Here is a 12,803-nt window from a genome sequence, read left to right as displayed (position 1 = left end):
TCTTCAGAGGAAAATGGGGGGGACGATGACACACACAACGGAAAAGAAAAAGTTGTTATGGCGATCTGGAACTCACAAGCGTTGTCCTCCATAAGGACCCACAATCAGACCTGTGACCCTGACCGCTCATCTCCGCTTCCTCCTCGTTAAGAGGAGAGACGGCGCAGTGTGGGCCTTGTTATTGCTCCACAAGGGACATGCAAAGGTTTGAATTTTCACACAGTGATTGAATTAGGGTCCCCTTAAACTGGGGCAGGGCCCCGCCAAGGCAAACACACTGGGGAGAGAGAGAGGGATAGGAAAGAGGGATAGAGAGGGAGGGAGAGGGAGAAAGAGAGAGGGAGAGAGCTAGAGGGAGAGAGAGATAGACATGGAGAGAGACAGAGGGAGAGAGAGCAGGGCTCTGCGGGATAAAGGGATTTAGACTACTCAGGGGGGAGGTGTCTGACTTGACCTCAGTCTACAGCTGCTATAGAACAGGATACGCTGAAAACAGCCCACAGGTTATTGTTACAGTAACCAACTATATGTTTGGACCCTGAAGAACAATGCTGATGTCATTACAGAAGAATGTGCTGTCTGGAGTAGCCACATTCCAGGGGATTGAACCAGGTCGAGGGTTTTTTGATTTGAGTTCAAGAATATCAACCATGATGGAGAGACTACAACGGCATGACGCCCCAGAGAGAGAGGGTCAAAGGTTGATGTCTTCAGAGCTTCTAACCCGGGGAGCATTGTGCTGGATGGAGCGCTTACGTCAGTGATCATCTTCCCCCTGGTCTTGTTCCTCTCGCGGTGGTTGGCCCTCTTCTGCTTCTGCTGGAGGACCCGTTCGCGAGTGGTCCGGTACTCCAGGGCGAACTCGCTGAGGATCTTACTGAAGCGATGGACGCTCACATCCCGCACGCCGTAGGCCGGGTGTCCTAGGAACAACAGGAAGGCGTGGAACCTGGAGACAGAGAGATGGTCAGGTCTAGATTATACCCTCACCAAGCACAGCCAGATGTCATGTGATGCAGAGTGAAATATTTATTTTAGCAGATGCTTTTTATTCAAAACAGTGTTCATAAGGTGGGGGAATTTGAACCTGTGACCTCTTAACCTGCAGTCAAATGCTCTAGCACTGAGCTAGACCCTCCCCCACCAAGATTCATAGTACAGATAGACTGGTGCTTTGGTTTTGCATAATTCAGATTATCCAAGTTTATAACCTGCTTGAAATATGTTTACAACTTCAGCAACATTGCTCTGTGAGACTTGGTCTAACCTGTTGACTATCCTCCGATGCACGATCTTTAGGATTATGATTCTCTCTGCGCAGTCCTTCAGGAAGTCCGACATTTTCTGTTTCAGTGCCGGTTTCATCTCGTGCTTGGCGATGACCTTGAGGTGGTCCCAGGATGCTTTGCACCTTCGCTCCATCTGGCTCAGATTCTCCTGTAGCTGGTCAAAGTCCACCTAGCGGGGAACAACACAGATGGTACTACTTGCAACCCCTACTGCTCATATTTGTGTTTACCAAAGCTGCCAAAGTGACCATGATTCATGCTTCATTGGACAGTGACAACAAAAGGCAGGGAAGAGAGAGAGAAAAGAGAGAGAGAATGGAAGGCACACAGCAAAGGGCCAAGGTGAACCAAAGCAACTTTGTACCCAGGTAACTGCGGTAACCCCTCAACCTACATGACACGTACACTTATCCGGGGAGCTACTGGACTGCCCTGCCGATGGAATATTTTAGGAAGCCTAGCATCTATTTAGCAGACGCTCTTATCCAGAGCGACTTACAGTAAGTACGGGGACATTCCCCCGAGGCAAGTAGGGTGAAGTGCCTTGCCCAAGGACACAACGTCAGTTTGCATGACCGGGAATCGAACTGGCAACCTTCGGATTACTAGCCCGATTCCTTCACCGCTCAGCCAACTGACTTCCTAGATTGCGTCCGTTAACCCGTGCCAGACACTAGCTAGGTTGGCGTAATTGAATTTGTGTTGGATACGTGCTGCTGAAGTCGAACCTTAGCTGAACGAGTGACGGCTCCTATCTCAGAGTATAGGTCGGAGCTGTCTGGAAACTTCTCAACCACGATGGAGCACGCGTGGTGCAGCAGGGACTGCTTGTGGACCGTGTCCTTCACCTCCGGAACCTTCTCCAGGTAGCTCAGCTCAAAGCCCTTAGCCTGGATACAAACACACACACACACACGCACACACCATAATGATACAATTTCATGGCAGAAGTTCAGAGACTTTAAAATGAGGTCCAAATTGCAGTCAATTTCCGTTTTGGCCAGGTCACAGATTTGTACCACAACAAGATTCCATGGTATTATTATGTTGGATAGCAGGATCTCTTACAAAGAAAAAGAGCTTCAATAGAGTGGTTTAACAGTGATCCAGATTCATTAGGCCATGATTATCAGAAACCACAATCAACTGCAGACCTGCCAATTTTTCACAGAGCTAAAAAAAGAGAACAGCATGTCCAGAAAGACATAATCCTTAACCGGATTTGCTTTGTTCTTTTGCCTGTTTTAAATGGTTTACCGTAAAATATAAACACAGACATTATTTTCATGACCCACTTGTTTGATGCATCATGTTTCCCACTTGCATGTTTAGCTCTCATATCTCCAAGGATAAGTTCTCTTGTTCTATCTCCCTATCTTCACTCTCTCTCTCTCTCTCTCTCTCTCTCTCTCTCTCTCTCTCTCTCTCTCTCTCTCTCTCTCTCTCTCTCTCTGTCTCTCTCTCTCGCTCTCTCTCTCTCTCTCTCTCACTGTTTTTCTCTCACACGCACAGACATAGAAACACAGACACACACATAAACATATCTCTCTCTCTCTCTCTCTCTCTCTCTCTCTCTCTCTCTCTCTCTCTCTCTCTCTGTCTCTCTCTCTCTCTCTCTCTCTCTCTCTCTCTCTCTCTCTGTCTCTCTCTCTCTCTCTCTCTCTCTCTCTCTCTCTCTCTCTCTCTCTCTCTCTCTCTCTCTCTCTCTCTCTCTATCTCTCTCTCCTCAGTCAGACAGCAAGGCAGCACACAGCACATTCCTCAACACACAGAGAGACCACTGTTTCACTTGCCAAGTAAATATGGCGGGTGCTTAGCGGGGGGTGGGGGTGCGGGGGCACACGGAAAGGGAGGAAGGGATGGCCATCTCTCCTCGCCCCGGGCCAGCCCACCGGATGGCTACTCACGTTTGTGCCGTTGAGGAAGTTGCCCATGGCCAGGAGCGTGGACAGGATGTAGCGTAGGGTCTTGTTCTTTTCTAATTGGTCCATCCCTTCCTTCAGGTCTTGCAGGGGCTCGGCCACTTCCTGAAAGAGCGTGACATCCAATCAAGTCAGGCCCCTTAGGCACCCAGGAAGTAGAGGACCCGTTTGAGGATAGAATACATAGAATAACAAGACGCAACAGAAGAAGGAACGTGAAGATATGTCCGCATCAGGTGCAGCCAAGACTCCATCAAGGCCGTGTGAGCCATGACGGGGGCTCCGGCCCTCCCTCGAAGGAGAGCGATCCACATCCAGACCCAAAACAAACAAAAGGAGATGAGCTGACCTTCTCCATGACCTCGTAGTCCATCTTGAAGGCCCAGAGCTGCAAGCGGGCGGACAGCTCGGTGATGGAGGAGAGGGTGAGGAGGAACTGCTCGGCTGAGCCCAGGGGCACGTCGGGGCTGACCAGCTGGGCCTCCTGGATCTTCTGCTTCTCCTCCTCCGTCGGGATCATTGTCAGGATTTTCTAGGAAGAGGATGGGAGGTGGGAGAGAGGTACGGAGATGGGAGACAGTCAATGGGGAGGCAAACAAGTATCGAGTGTATTTACACTGGGATACAGTATGTCATAGACCCGATAGAAACGGTGTCAGAGGTGATTCATCGAAATGGTAAACACAAATTGTTTCCAGTTTTAGGTTTAGTTTTTTCTCTCTCCACGATTCATTCACAACCTTGCGTGACATGTGAACCTCGCTGGGATTGTCTGTGAGAAAACCCTTCCAGACACAGGAGGAAGAGCGCTACGTAAACTCCTCTCTGGTAAAAATGTTTCCATGGTAGAGGATTGAAAAATACAGATTACGTAAGGCCAACGGGATGCAACATTAATCATTATTTGCAGATCCGAAGTCCACCAAAGGTCTATATTATGGTTTGAAAACTACCTTAAAATATGCATGTGTTGCTAACCTTTAATCGTCCTGGTGATTAATTACATGAGGGCAGCCAAACAAACAGCCATCCAGCTGGGAGACCAGAGGACAAGACCACACTGTGGCCAATCCACACTAATTGAAAGCTTTTTTTTGGTGAAAAATCAAATGCGGAAATGCACAAGGCACGTGTTTTCGGTAGACTGGGTCAACTAGTCCTCAGTGAAACCAGGCTTATTTTGGATACGTTTGAGATGAATGTCTTTTGGTTTGCCAAGTCAGCTATGTATCTCTAGCACGAAGCAGCTAGGAAGGCAGCCATTCCATTTCCTCAAAGAACATTCTGGTTTAAATCTGCATATTATTCGACATGACAGATTAACTGTGGAGAGAACGGTGAAAACAAATTTGCCGGGGACAGATACATCTGTTTGGCTCACACACAAAACCATTACCTTCCAGAAGCTCTGGATGTTAACACTATAACCATCCGTGAACACTGTACGGCCATACTGTTGCAGCTTACCTCAATGCCTTCCTTGTTTAACGCGTACTCATCAAAATTAAGAATGGCCGTCTTGATGGTGCGGGGTGGGGGTAAAACAGTCAGACCGATGTTGATGGCATTGCTCCGTTTGGAATCCAGGACTATGATCTCTTGTCGTTTCCCATCGACGGCTGCTTTCTGAGAGGGTCGAAAAGGTTCCAAAAATAAATAACTTTTTAGACTTGACCTGCAAAGTTCATCTTTATTTTTAAGAATCTACCTTGTACTGTAGGTGACCTGTTAAGAGTCAGGCACAGCCATATCATCTGGCTGATACTGTCTATGAACTTTTACAATGAGAGACTTGATCTATATGTGGGGTAGGCTCATCTGCTCTCGAGGGGTTCTCCTGGCTGGGTCTCTCTGTGACAGAGTGTGCTTTATAAAAGACAGGCTGCACCTTTGATGGGGTTTAAAAGGTATTAAGGAGTCAGTCCATGGCACTCCATCATGCTGTCTCCCTCCGAGATGCGATGGAGTTGACCCATATTCCGAAAACAATCTGTTTCAAATAGACCTGCGTTCTTCTGCAGGTTGAGGCAGGAGACAACCTCTGGTGACAGCAGATGGGCTCAACCCAGAGTCACGATGCACACCAAATGTTTGTCTGATGGAGCCTGCCTGAAGCCTGCATATGCATCGCTGGCTAAACAGGCACACATGTGTACCCAAAATAGAAAACGCAGCAGGAAATACTGAATTATGAACAGGAAAAAAAGAAAACAACTCCACCGCCAGCTTTGACTGTTACAGAACACACCTGAGGGTCAACTTAGCTTTTTCTGCTAAAGATGTGGTACATTTTCGATTGCTATTCTCGGAAATGCTGCCCAAGCAAATAGTGTACGGTGTGTTCCCCTAGTTTTTGACTGCTCTGTCTCTTGTGGTCTCTTGCGTGGTTACTTTTGTGGTGTCTCACTCACACACTCCCTGTAGTTCTGATTTTGGATAGCCACTGTCTGTTAGTATATATCTAATTTGTTACTCCTTACAATTCCCCATGTGTCGCCTCTCGTTTTTGTCACGGCTTCGAGTCAGTTGTGACAGAAAATACGACATGAAGAAAACATGTTATAAAGTAATCTCTACCTTGGTGACTGGCAGCTCCTTGGACTTGGACTCAAAGAGATTCTCCAGTTTTGACGTGTCCAGTTTGACCGGCTCCAGTTTGGACCACAGAGATTCTTTGCAGCATTTATGGTTCCTATACTGCCAGTCCATGGGCCGAACCTCGTTCCAGAACAATCTAATGGTCTTCTTCTTCTTCTGGAAGAGAGGGGGCTCCCCTCTTCCGAGCTGGGGGGAGTTAAGCGGGGGCTGGGGTGGAGGGGCTGGAGCCATGAAGGGTGGGGGAGGGATGGGGGCCATCTTCATGCCCAGGATAGGAGGGGGTGGGGGGCACCCGAACAGCGGTGGGGCCGGGGGCAGAGCAGCGTTGCAGGGCGGAGGCGGCGGGGGGGCCATGAGGTCGCTGGAGCCCATGACACTGTCCACGTCCAGGATGTCCAGGTCATCCTCGTCGGCCAGGTCGGTGAAGTCCAGCTCTTTGATCCGCAGCTCCCTGGGGTTGGCCATGAGCTGGTCCCAGATGTAGTCCGACTCCTTCTTAGGGGGCAAGGGGGAGGAGGGGGCCGGCGGGGGCGCTTTGTCGGGCTGCAGTACCTGCTGCTGCCTCTCTGACGCCTCCAGGTCGTGTGGAGACCCCAGACCCTTGACCAGGTCGCCGAACTTCTCGGCCACGGCTCGGACGCTGCCCTGGTTGTCCAGGTGCTGGACGTCCATCTTCTTCATGTTCTCGTCCCGCGCCTGCCGGTTGGCCTCCAGCGTGGAGATCCTGCTGGCCAGGCTGGCCACGGACGAGTCCTGGTCCTCCTCGTTCTTCTCCGTCTCCGTCTCGCCGGCCTTCTCCTCGTCCTCGCTGGGCGTCTTACTGGCGGCGTACAACATGTCCAGCATGAAGCGCTTGCTGTTGAGGATCTTGCTGCATTCGTCGTTCTTGTCTGCCTCCTTGATGCTCTGCTTCCATTGGCCTGCAGCCAGGGAGACACAGAGGGAGTGGGAAGGAGTAGCAACGCAGCAATAGACATTTAACATCCAAACAAAGCAGAACTCGCGCGTTCTGACTGCAGGTGGGTGCATCAAGACGTGAGTGGGGTGGATTAGGGGGTCGAAAATGAGACGGCGCTTTTATGGCCGGGTTCTCCTACCTGCTTCGTTGTCGTTGTTGAGTTTCTCCTCACGCTCCTCGCGCTCCAGCGTGCTGCTGGCCGAGGAGATGCTGGAGGCGGAGCAGTTGTCCTTCTCGTTCACTTCCTCATTCTGCCTCTCCTTCTCACTCAGCGAGACGCTGTCCTCCACCTCTCGCCCCAGCGCCGGCTCCCTCTCCTCCTCCTCCAACTCCACCTCGACTCCTTCTGGCTCCACTTCCACCTCCTCTTCTCCCCCTTCCTCTACCTGTTCCTCCACCTCCACCTCATCCTCTGGCTCTATCTTTACCTCCGCCCTTTCTCCTCCCTCCTCTCTTGCTACCTCCTTCGCGCCTACGTCTGTCTGTTGCTCTGTCTCTGCCTCTACACCCCTGCCCTGTTCTGCCTCAGCCTCAGCCACGTCCTCACTCTCTGCCTCCGACTCTGCCTCCGCCTCTGCCTCTGTCTCGGTTGGCGCCTGTGTCTCGTCTGGTGCCTCCGAGGGAGGTTCTGGGGGAGGGTCTGGTACTGTTAACTCTGGCGCTGGACTTCTGGTTCGGGTCACGGTGTCAAGGCTTGGCTCTAAGTCTCTTTCGGTTCCTGGAACAGAGAGCAAGACACAACAAAAGTGTTACATTAGGGATTTCGATTGTATGCCTTAATATTGTCAGACAGAGCTTGAGAAGTGATCTTGTTTAGAATCTAAATACTGCGAAATTGCTTCCTGACACTATTCATTGGCATGGTAAATTGTCACGAATCAGCATTTTTCAGTTCACGCTCAGTTCACTTTCCGCTCCTAAAGCATGTGTACTATCAAACTAATCAACTGTCACATTGATGTACTCCTGCAACACATTATAATGTTCTGTACTGTGACGGGAACTACTTAAAACAAAGATATTCACCCATTCATTAAGCCAAATACTTTTTGGCCAGTATTTTATTTAATAAATCTATATATATTTATATATACATATTTTTCTTTATGTATTTTTATGCCTACTGCGTGGTTATTGCCTTACGTTGTCTTAATAATCTCATTGGCCAGAGTTACTTGTTTCATTGTGCATACGACAAACGGATCTCACACTTTTACTTAAATGGAGGATCTGAGTTCGATAATAAAATAAAATAAAATCCTCCTATTTTGTGGAAGTTGCCGGCACAATGAAATGTTTCTACATGTCTGAGCCTGTGGGAAACTGAAGGTCTATGGTTAGTGGTGCTGTCCAGTCCAGTCCACCACACCTTTTCTCTTCCTGCAGGATGTCAACGGAGCCTCATAATGGGAGTCTGCCGCCCTTTGGTTACCACAGGAAAGCCCGCACCACAATCGCATACAAATCACCGGGCCTCGGCTTCCCTTTCTCCCCTCCACAGCCTCACCCCGACCAGTTTCCTTCAGCTGAGCAATACAGCCGCAAGACTGACGCGTCTGAGGCACCCAAAAGACGATCCATCCACCGTACTGTACGCCCATATCCATATCCGCCCTGTCGCCCAGATATTTCCACAGTGATTTTTCAAATCCCATGGATCCCCTTGGACTCGTTCTCTACCGATGAGGCAATTTGTTGGCCTCGAGTCAGTGGATTCTAATTCGCATGTAAATCACCCTCAATGTTCTAATTTCCCACCCCTCATTGTGGATGTCATCTGGGCACTGACTTCCCTGATGACCAGGGCTACTCTACCAACGCCAGATGCCAACCAGGTGGTCTGCCTTCTCTACAGGGCAGTGAACCGGGAGGGAGGGTGAACGGTCGTCTGATGGTGTTACCCTGTGTCTGGGGCGGGCTAGGGGAGGGCTCCTCCTGATTGGCCACGGAGGAGGGCGTGACACAGCGGGAGGGGGCGCGGCTGGCGGGGTTGGAGCTCAGGCACAGCGTGATCTCCGTGCGCCCTCGCGTCGGCGCCCGCGGGCGCTCTCTCTCGAACTCTTCCGACGCTAGCCTCTCAACGTTCTTGTACCTGTGGGCAGGAGGGATACACATCAGCCAGGTGCCATCTTCAGGCATCTCCGTAATGGATGTTACGTCACACATGTGGACTGAAGTCAAATGGGGTTCGAAATATTTCAAGAAGAATTTCATTCCCTCCCTGAAACGGTGGCCAAGTGTTTGTGAAGCATCCCTGACAACTCCTTCAGGCTGAGTGTTGGATAGATCTTCACCAGCACATGTCTCTTTTTAATGGCTTTTGCTTATCTTGATTTATGCTGCACACCCCATTCAATCAAGTGGTATGCTACAGGAAATCCACATAGCATAACAGGGGAAAAAATAACAAATGATTCATGCGTTAAATGCTCTCAAGTATAAATATGGTATTTTATGCACACACGCACGCACGCACACACACTCACACGTACATACACCCACACACAGCCTTCCTTATCTGGCAGACCCGTGCCAAGAAGCAATTACACACCTTGTCCTGTTCCCTTCTTAAAGGTCTTAATGCAGAGCAGGCCTGGAGAGGCCCTGACACCTATAACTCAGCCCGGGGCGGCATCTGCAAGCTACAGACATCTGCTAGCCATTCCCAAAAAGCTGACAACCTAGAGCCTCTCTGAGTCTCTAATCGTGTGGTCATTGTATCTCAATCGTGTATCCGCCGTATCTCTATCGCTGGAGACAGCGTGCTACCTCTCTACGCATGAACCGTGTCGGCTCTCGGAAGCAGACCTACCTCTCTTCTCTGGCGTGCCTCACCTCCTCGCGCTTGTCCACGTAATCCCGACTGTCAGCGTTCAGAGGGGGGGCAAGGGAGACAGAGAGAGAGAGAGAGAGAGAGAGAGAGAGAGAGAGAGAGAGAGAGAGATACAGTAGGAGAGAAAAAGAGATTTACATTTACATTCTACGATACTAAAGCTAGGCTATAGTAACGGAGAGGCTATACAGAATAGACTGCGTAAATTTAAAAAGACATAAAACAACCCTGTTCCCAGACCCATCCTCTCCATGAGCTCCAGGGATCTTTATATGGCCAACAGACCAAGCAGAGACCAAGTGTCTGCTGGGCTATAGTGCCTTTCCGATGACCATAATCAGAAGAGACCTGCCTGTTCAGTTTGTAAACAGTTCTCAGTCAGTTGATAACATTTGATAGCTCCCAGTCGGTCGCAAACATTTGATAACATCATTGTTGCACTGTCTGGTCAAATACAGACTGTTCTTTGGCTCTAACCACCGAAATACTGTTAGAACGGTGCAATTGTGATCCTTGACATCTGCTCTACTTACAACATGCACTATTTGTGTTCCTGTATCACTTTGGATAAAAGTGTCTGCTAAATGAATGAACTGTCAAATGTAAATAACACGGGCCTACATGCCTCGATCTCCCAATCCCAGACAAAACAGACTAAACGCAGTCAATACCAATAATAACCTTGTGAAGAGATTCAGACAGGCATAATCTATCTGTTTTCAGTTCGTGGTTGAGTGTGGATCTAAAGTCCTGACAAGATGAATGCCTGGAAGCCACAATGTTTGGAGATGGGTGGGATGCATGTTTTTTATCCAAAGCCCAAAGCCCAAAGCGACATACAGGGGGATTTGAACCTTCGGCCTCTTGATCTACAGTCAAAAGCTGAACCACTGAACTACACCCATCCTTGTTGTTTGAGGGGAGCGGTCTGAATGTAAAAAAAAAAAAAAACCTTAAGCAAATGCTTTTTATCCAAAGCAACATTCAGGGTGGATTTGAACCTGTGGCCTGCAGTTAAAAGCTCCGCCACTGAACTCCACCCCTCCCTGTTGTTTCGAGACAAGCGAGGGTGCATGCTAGCTCTCACTTGAAGCGGTTCCTCTCCTCCCTCTCGATCCTCTGCAGACGCTCCTCCCTCTCCAGCCTCCTCCTCTCTCTCTCTGCAGCCAGCGACTCCTGGTGCTGTCTGTAGGAGGAGGAGAGCAGACCCCCCAAGGCAGGCCTGGACACAGCAAACACCCCCCCCCCCCGTCAACCACAAATACGGCTGAAACCATGCATTACCTATGTTCATTGGGTTGTCTCGGGAAAAAAGGTTGCCTTGGAGACGGCCCCCGAGTCCCCTGGAGGTGGATGTGGGAGCTGACCTGTCTGGTTTGGTGTCGGGGGTGGAGGCCGGGGAGGCGGTAACACGGTGGACCGGGGTGGTGGGGGCGCTCACGACGACCTGGGGACGCCCAGGGTATGGGCCACTGTTGTGTCTGCTTGCGAGAGAGAGAGAGAGACAGACAGACCGAAATGGAGATAGAGAGAGGAGAGAGCCAGAGGGAGGATAGATACATAGATAGAGAGAGGAGAGAGACAGAGGGGGGAGAGAGAGATTAAATAAGAGAGACAGAAAGACAGGCATAGAGAGCGAAGAGAGCCAGAGAGGGAAAAGAGAGAATGTATAAGAGAGAGAGAGACAGAGACAGGGAGGGAATGGTGGAGGAAAAAGAGAGAGCAAGAAGAAGAGAGAGAAAGAGAGAAGGAAAAGAAACGGCATTATCGTCCCAGACGCGATTTTTCCACTAAGTAACCGAAGAGACTGTCATGGTTGCACAGGTGCCCTGATTTTCCCGGCTGAGCTCTTGGCTCTGACTACGTGTGATATTCAGTAACAAGGAGGGTTATATAACCGGAGTTTTTCCATCCTGGGCTTGACTAGCTGTGTGGCTCTGTGTGGATATGTGTTGACTGAAACAACACACAGGTACACCGAGACTGGGCAGAGGGGGCTCTTCTGCATGTGCGGGACAGTCACGTCTCACCACCTTGCAGACTGTGAAGGACATCTGTGGGTTTCATATTGAGTGTGTGGATGGTCATGGAAGACTGTATGCACCCTGGGCCAAGTAACCAGCAGAGCAAGGAACCGGGTAGAGCATGTATCATATGGGCTGGGTTATTAGGGCCCGGGTTCGATTCTGGTCTGGGACCTTTTCTGCATGTCATCCCTCTCTCTCTCTCCCTGCCTTTCCTGTCTCTCTCTGTCACCATCAAAAGAAATACAACTGAAAAACGACCCCCACAAAAAAACAGCTTTCAGTGCAAACCAACAGTGCCATTTAGAAGTCATTGCTTTTCCGATAGCAAATTGTTATTGAGACTTGGACGCACTGTTGTCCTGAGCGCTGTCCCCGAGCCGACCCCCCCTTCCCCTCCCCGCCCGAAGGAAAAAAAACGAAAACACAGCGAGTACAAATATACAGTCTCCTGAAGTCTTTAAGGGTATCACAGACCTACATGTACTGCGGGACGAAGGCGTGGGAATCAATACGACCTTATGGAGGTCTTACCTTTCAGCCCAGCGGGACACTCTAGACGTGTTAGCACGTGAAACATCTGTCTGACTGCGGAGAGGAGAGACAGGGAGAAGAGAGAGGAACATTCCAGTCAACCTTCCGTCACACAGGGAGCATGCAGGTAGCACACACACAAAACGACCGAGGCAGGACGTGAGAGGGGACTTGAAGGAAGGAGGGTGATAAAAGATGACAAAACAGCGAGGCTCTCTGTGGTGACCGGACACTGGAACAGCATGCTACGCAGTGTGTCCTCGAGAAATCAATGAAAGGGTTTGACATTCACATCGGGTTGGCTGTTTAAGGAGCTTTTCCTGGCTTCTTCCATGTGGCTCTCGACTCACTGAGGGATCATGTAGGGTCGGACTGGTATGAGAAGTACACATAACGAAGGTCGTTTTCTGCTGTTCAAGAGACATACTTTCCGTCTAGTTTCTATTGCTGTGGCGATTTCACAACGCTGAGATCTGAGGGACGTTTAAATTTGAATTATGTTGCCCTTTATACTTGAATTTATTTATAGACTTGTCTTGGCTTAACTGTGGTACAGTGCCACAATGAAAGGCAGATGAGCAGTAAATGTCAGGAAAATGTAGTGTTCTCCACGGAACGTCTTGCCTCGCAGGAACCGAGTCAAGG

The 12,803-nt window shown here is 49.7% G+C and overlaps 1 protein-coding gene across 1 annotated transcript in view; it reads right to left on the bottom strand.

Moving 5' to 3' along the window:
- The window catches only part of fhod3b (formin homology 2 domain containing 3b), a 39,947-nt gene that overhangs the window by 2,035 nt on the left and 25,109 nt on the right, over positions 1 to 12,803 (bottom strand). The window contains exons 2-13 of the mRNA XM_067238114.1: positions 10,968 to 11,081; positions 10,688 to 10,822; positions 9,580 to 9,630; positions 8,669 to 8,859; positions 6,907 to 7,485; positions 5,789 to 6,729; positions 4,679 to 4,837; positions 3,561 to 3,743; positions 3,197 to 3,316; positions 2,018 to 2,179; positions 1,268 to 1,458; positions 757 to 949 (exon numbers count right to left, since the gene is read on the bottom strand). Of these exons, the coding sequence (XP_067094215.1) occupies positions 757 to 949; positions 1,268 to 1,458; positions 2,018 to 2,179; positions 3,197 to 3,316; positions 3,561 to 3,743; positions 4,679 to 4,837; positions 5,789 to 6,729; positions 6,907 to 7,485; positions 8,669 to 8,859; positions 9,580 to 9,630; positions 10,688 to 10,822; positions 10,968 to 11,081 (3,019 nt within the window). The remainder of the gene's footprint in view (positions 1 to 756; positions 950 to 1,267; positions 1,459 to 2,017; positions 2,180 to 3,196; positions 3,317 to 3,560; positions 3,744 to 4,678; positions 4,838 to 5,788; positions 6,730 to 6,906; positions 7,486 to 8,668; positions 8,860 to 9,579; positions 9,631 to 10,687; positions 10,823 to 10,967; positions 11,082 to 12,803) is intronic.

The sequence above is a fragment of the Osmerus mordax genome, chromosome 6, assembly GCF_038355195.1.
Source record: "Osmerus mordax isolate fOsmMor3 chromosome 6, fOsmMor3.pri, whole genome shotgun sequence".
Lineage (NCBI taxonomy): Eukaryota > Metazoa > Chordata > Actinopteri > Osmeriformes > Osmeridae > Osmerus > Osmerus mordax.
Note: the sequence above shows the minus strand (reverse complement) of the source record. Positions and strands in the feature narration are given on the sequence as shown.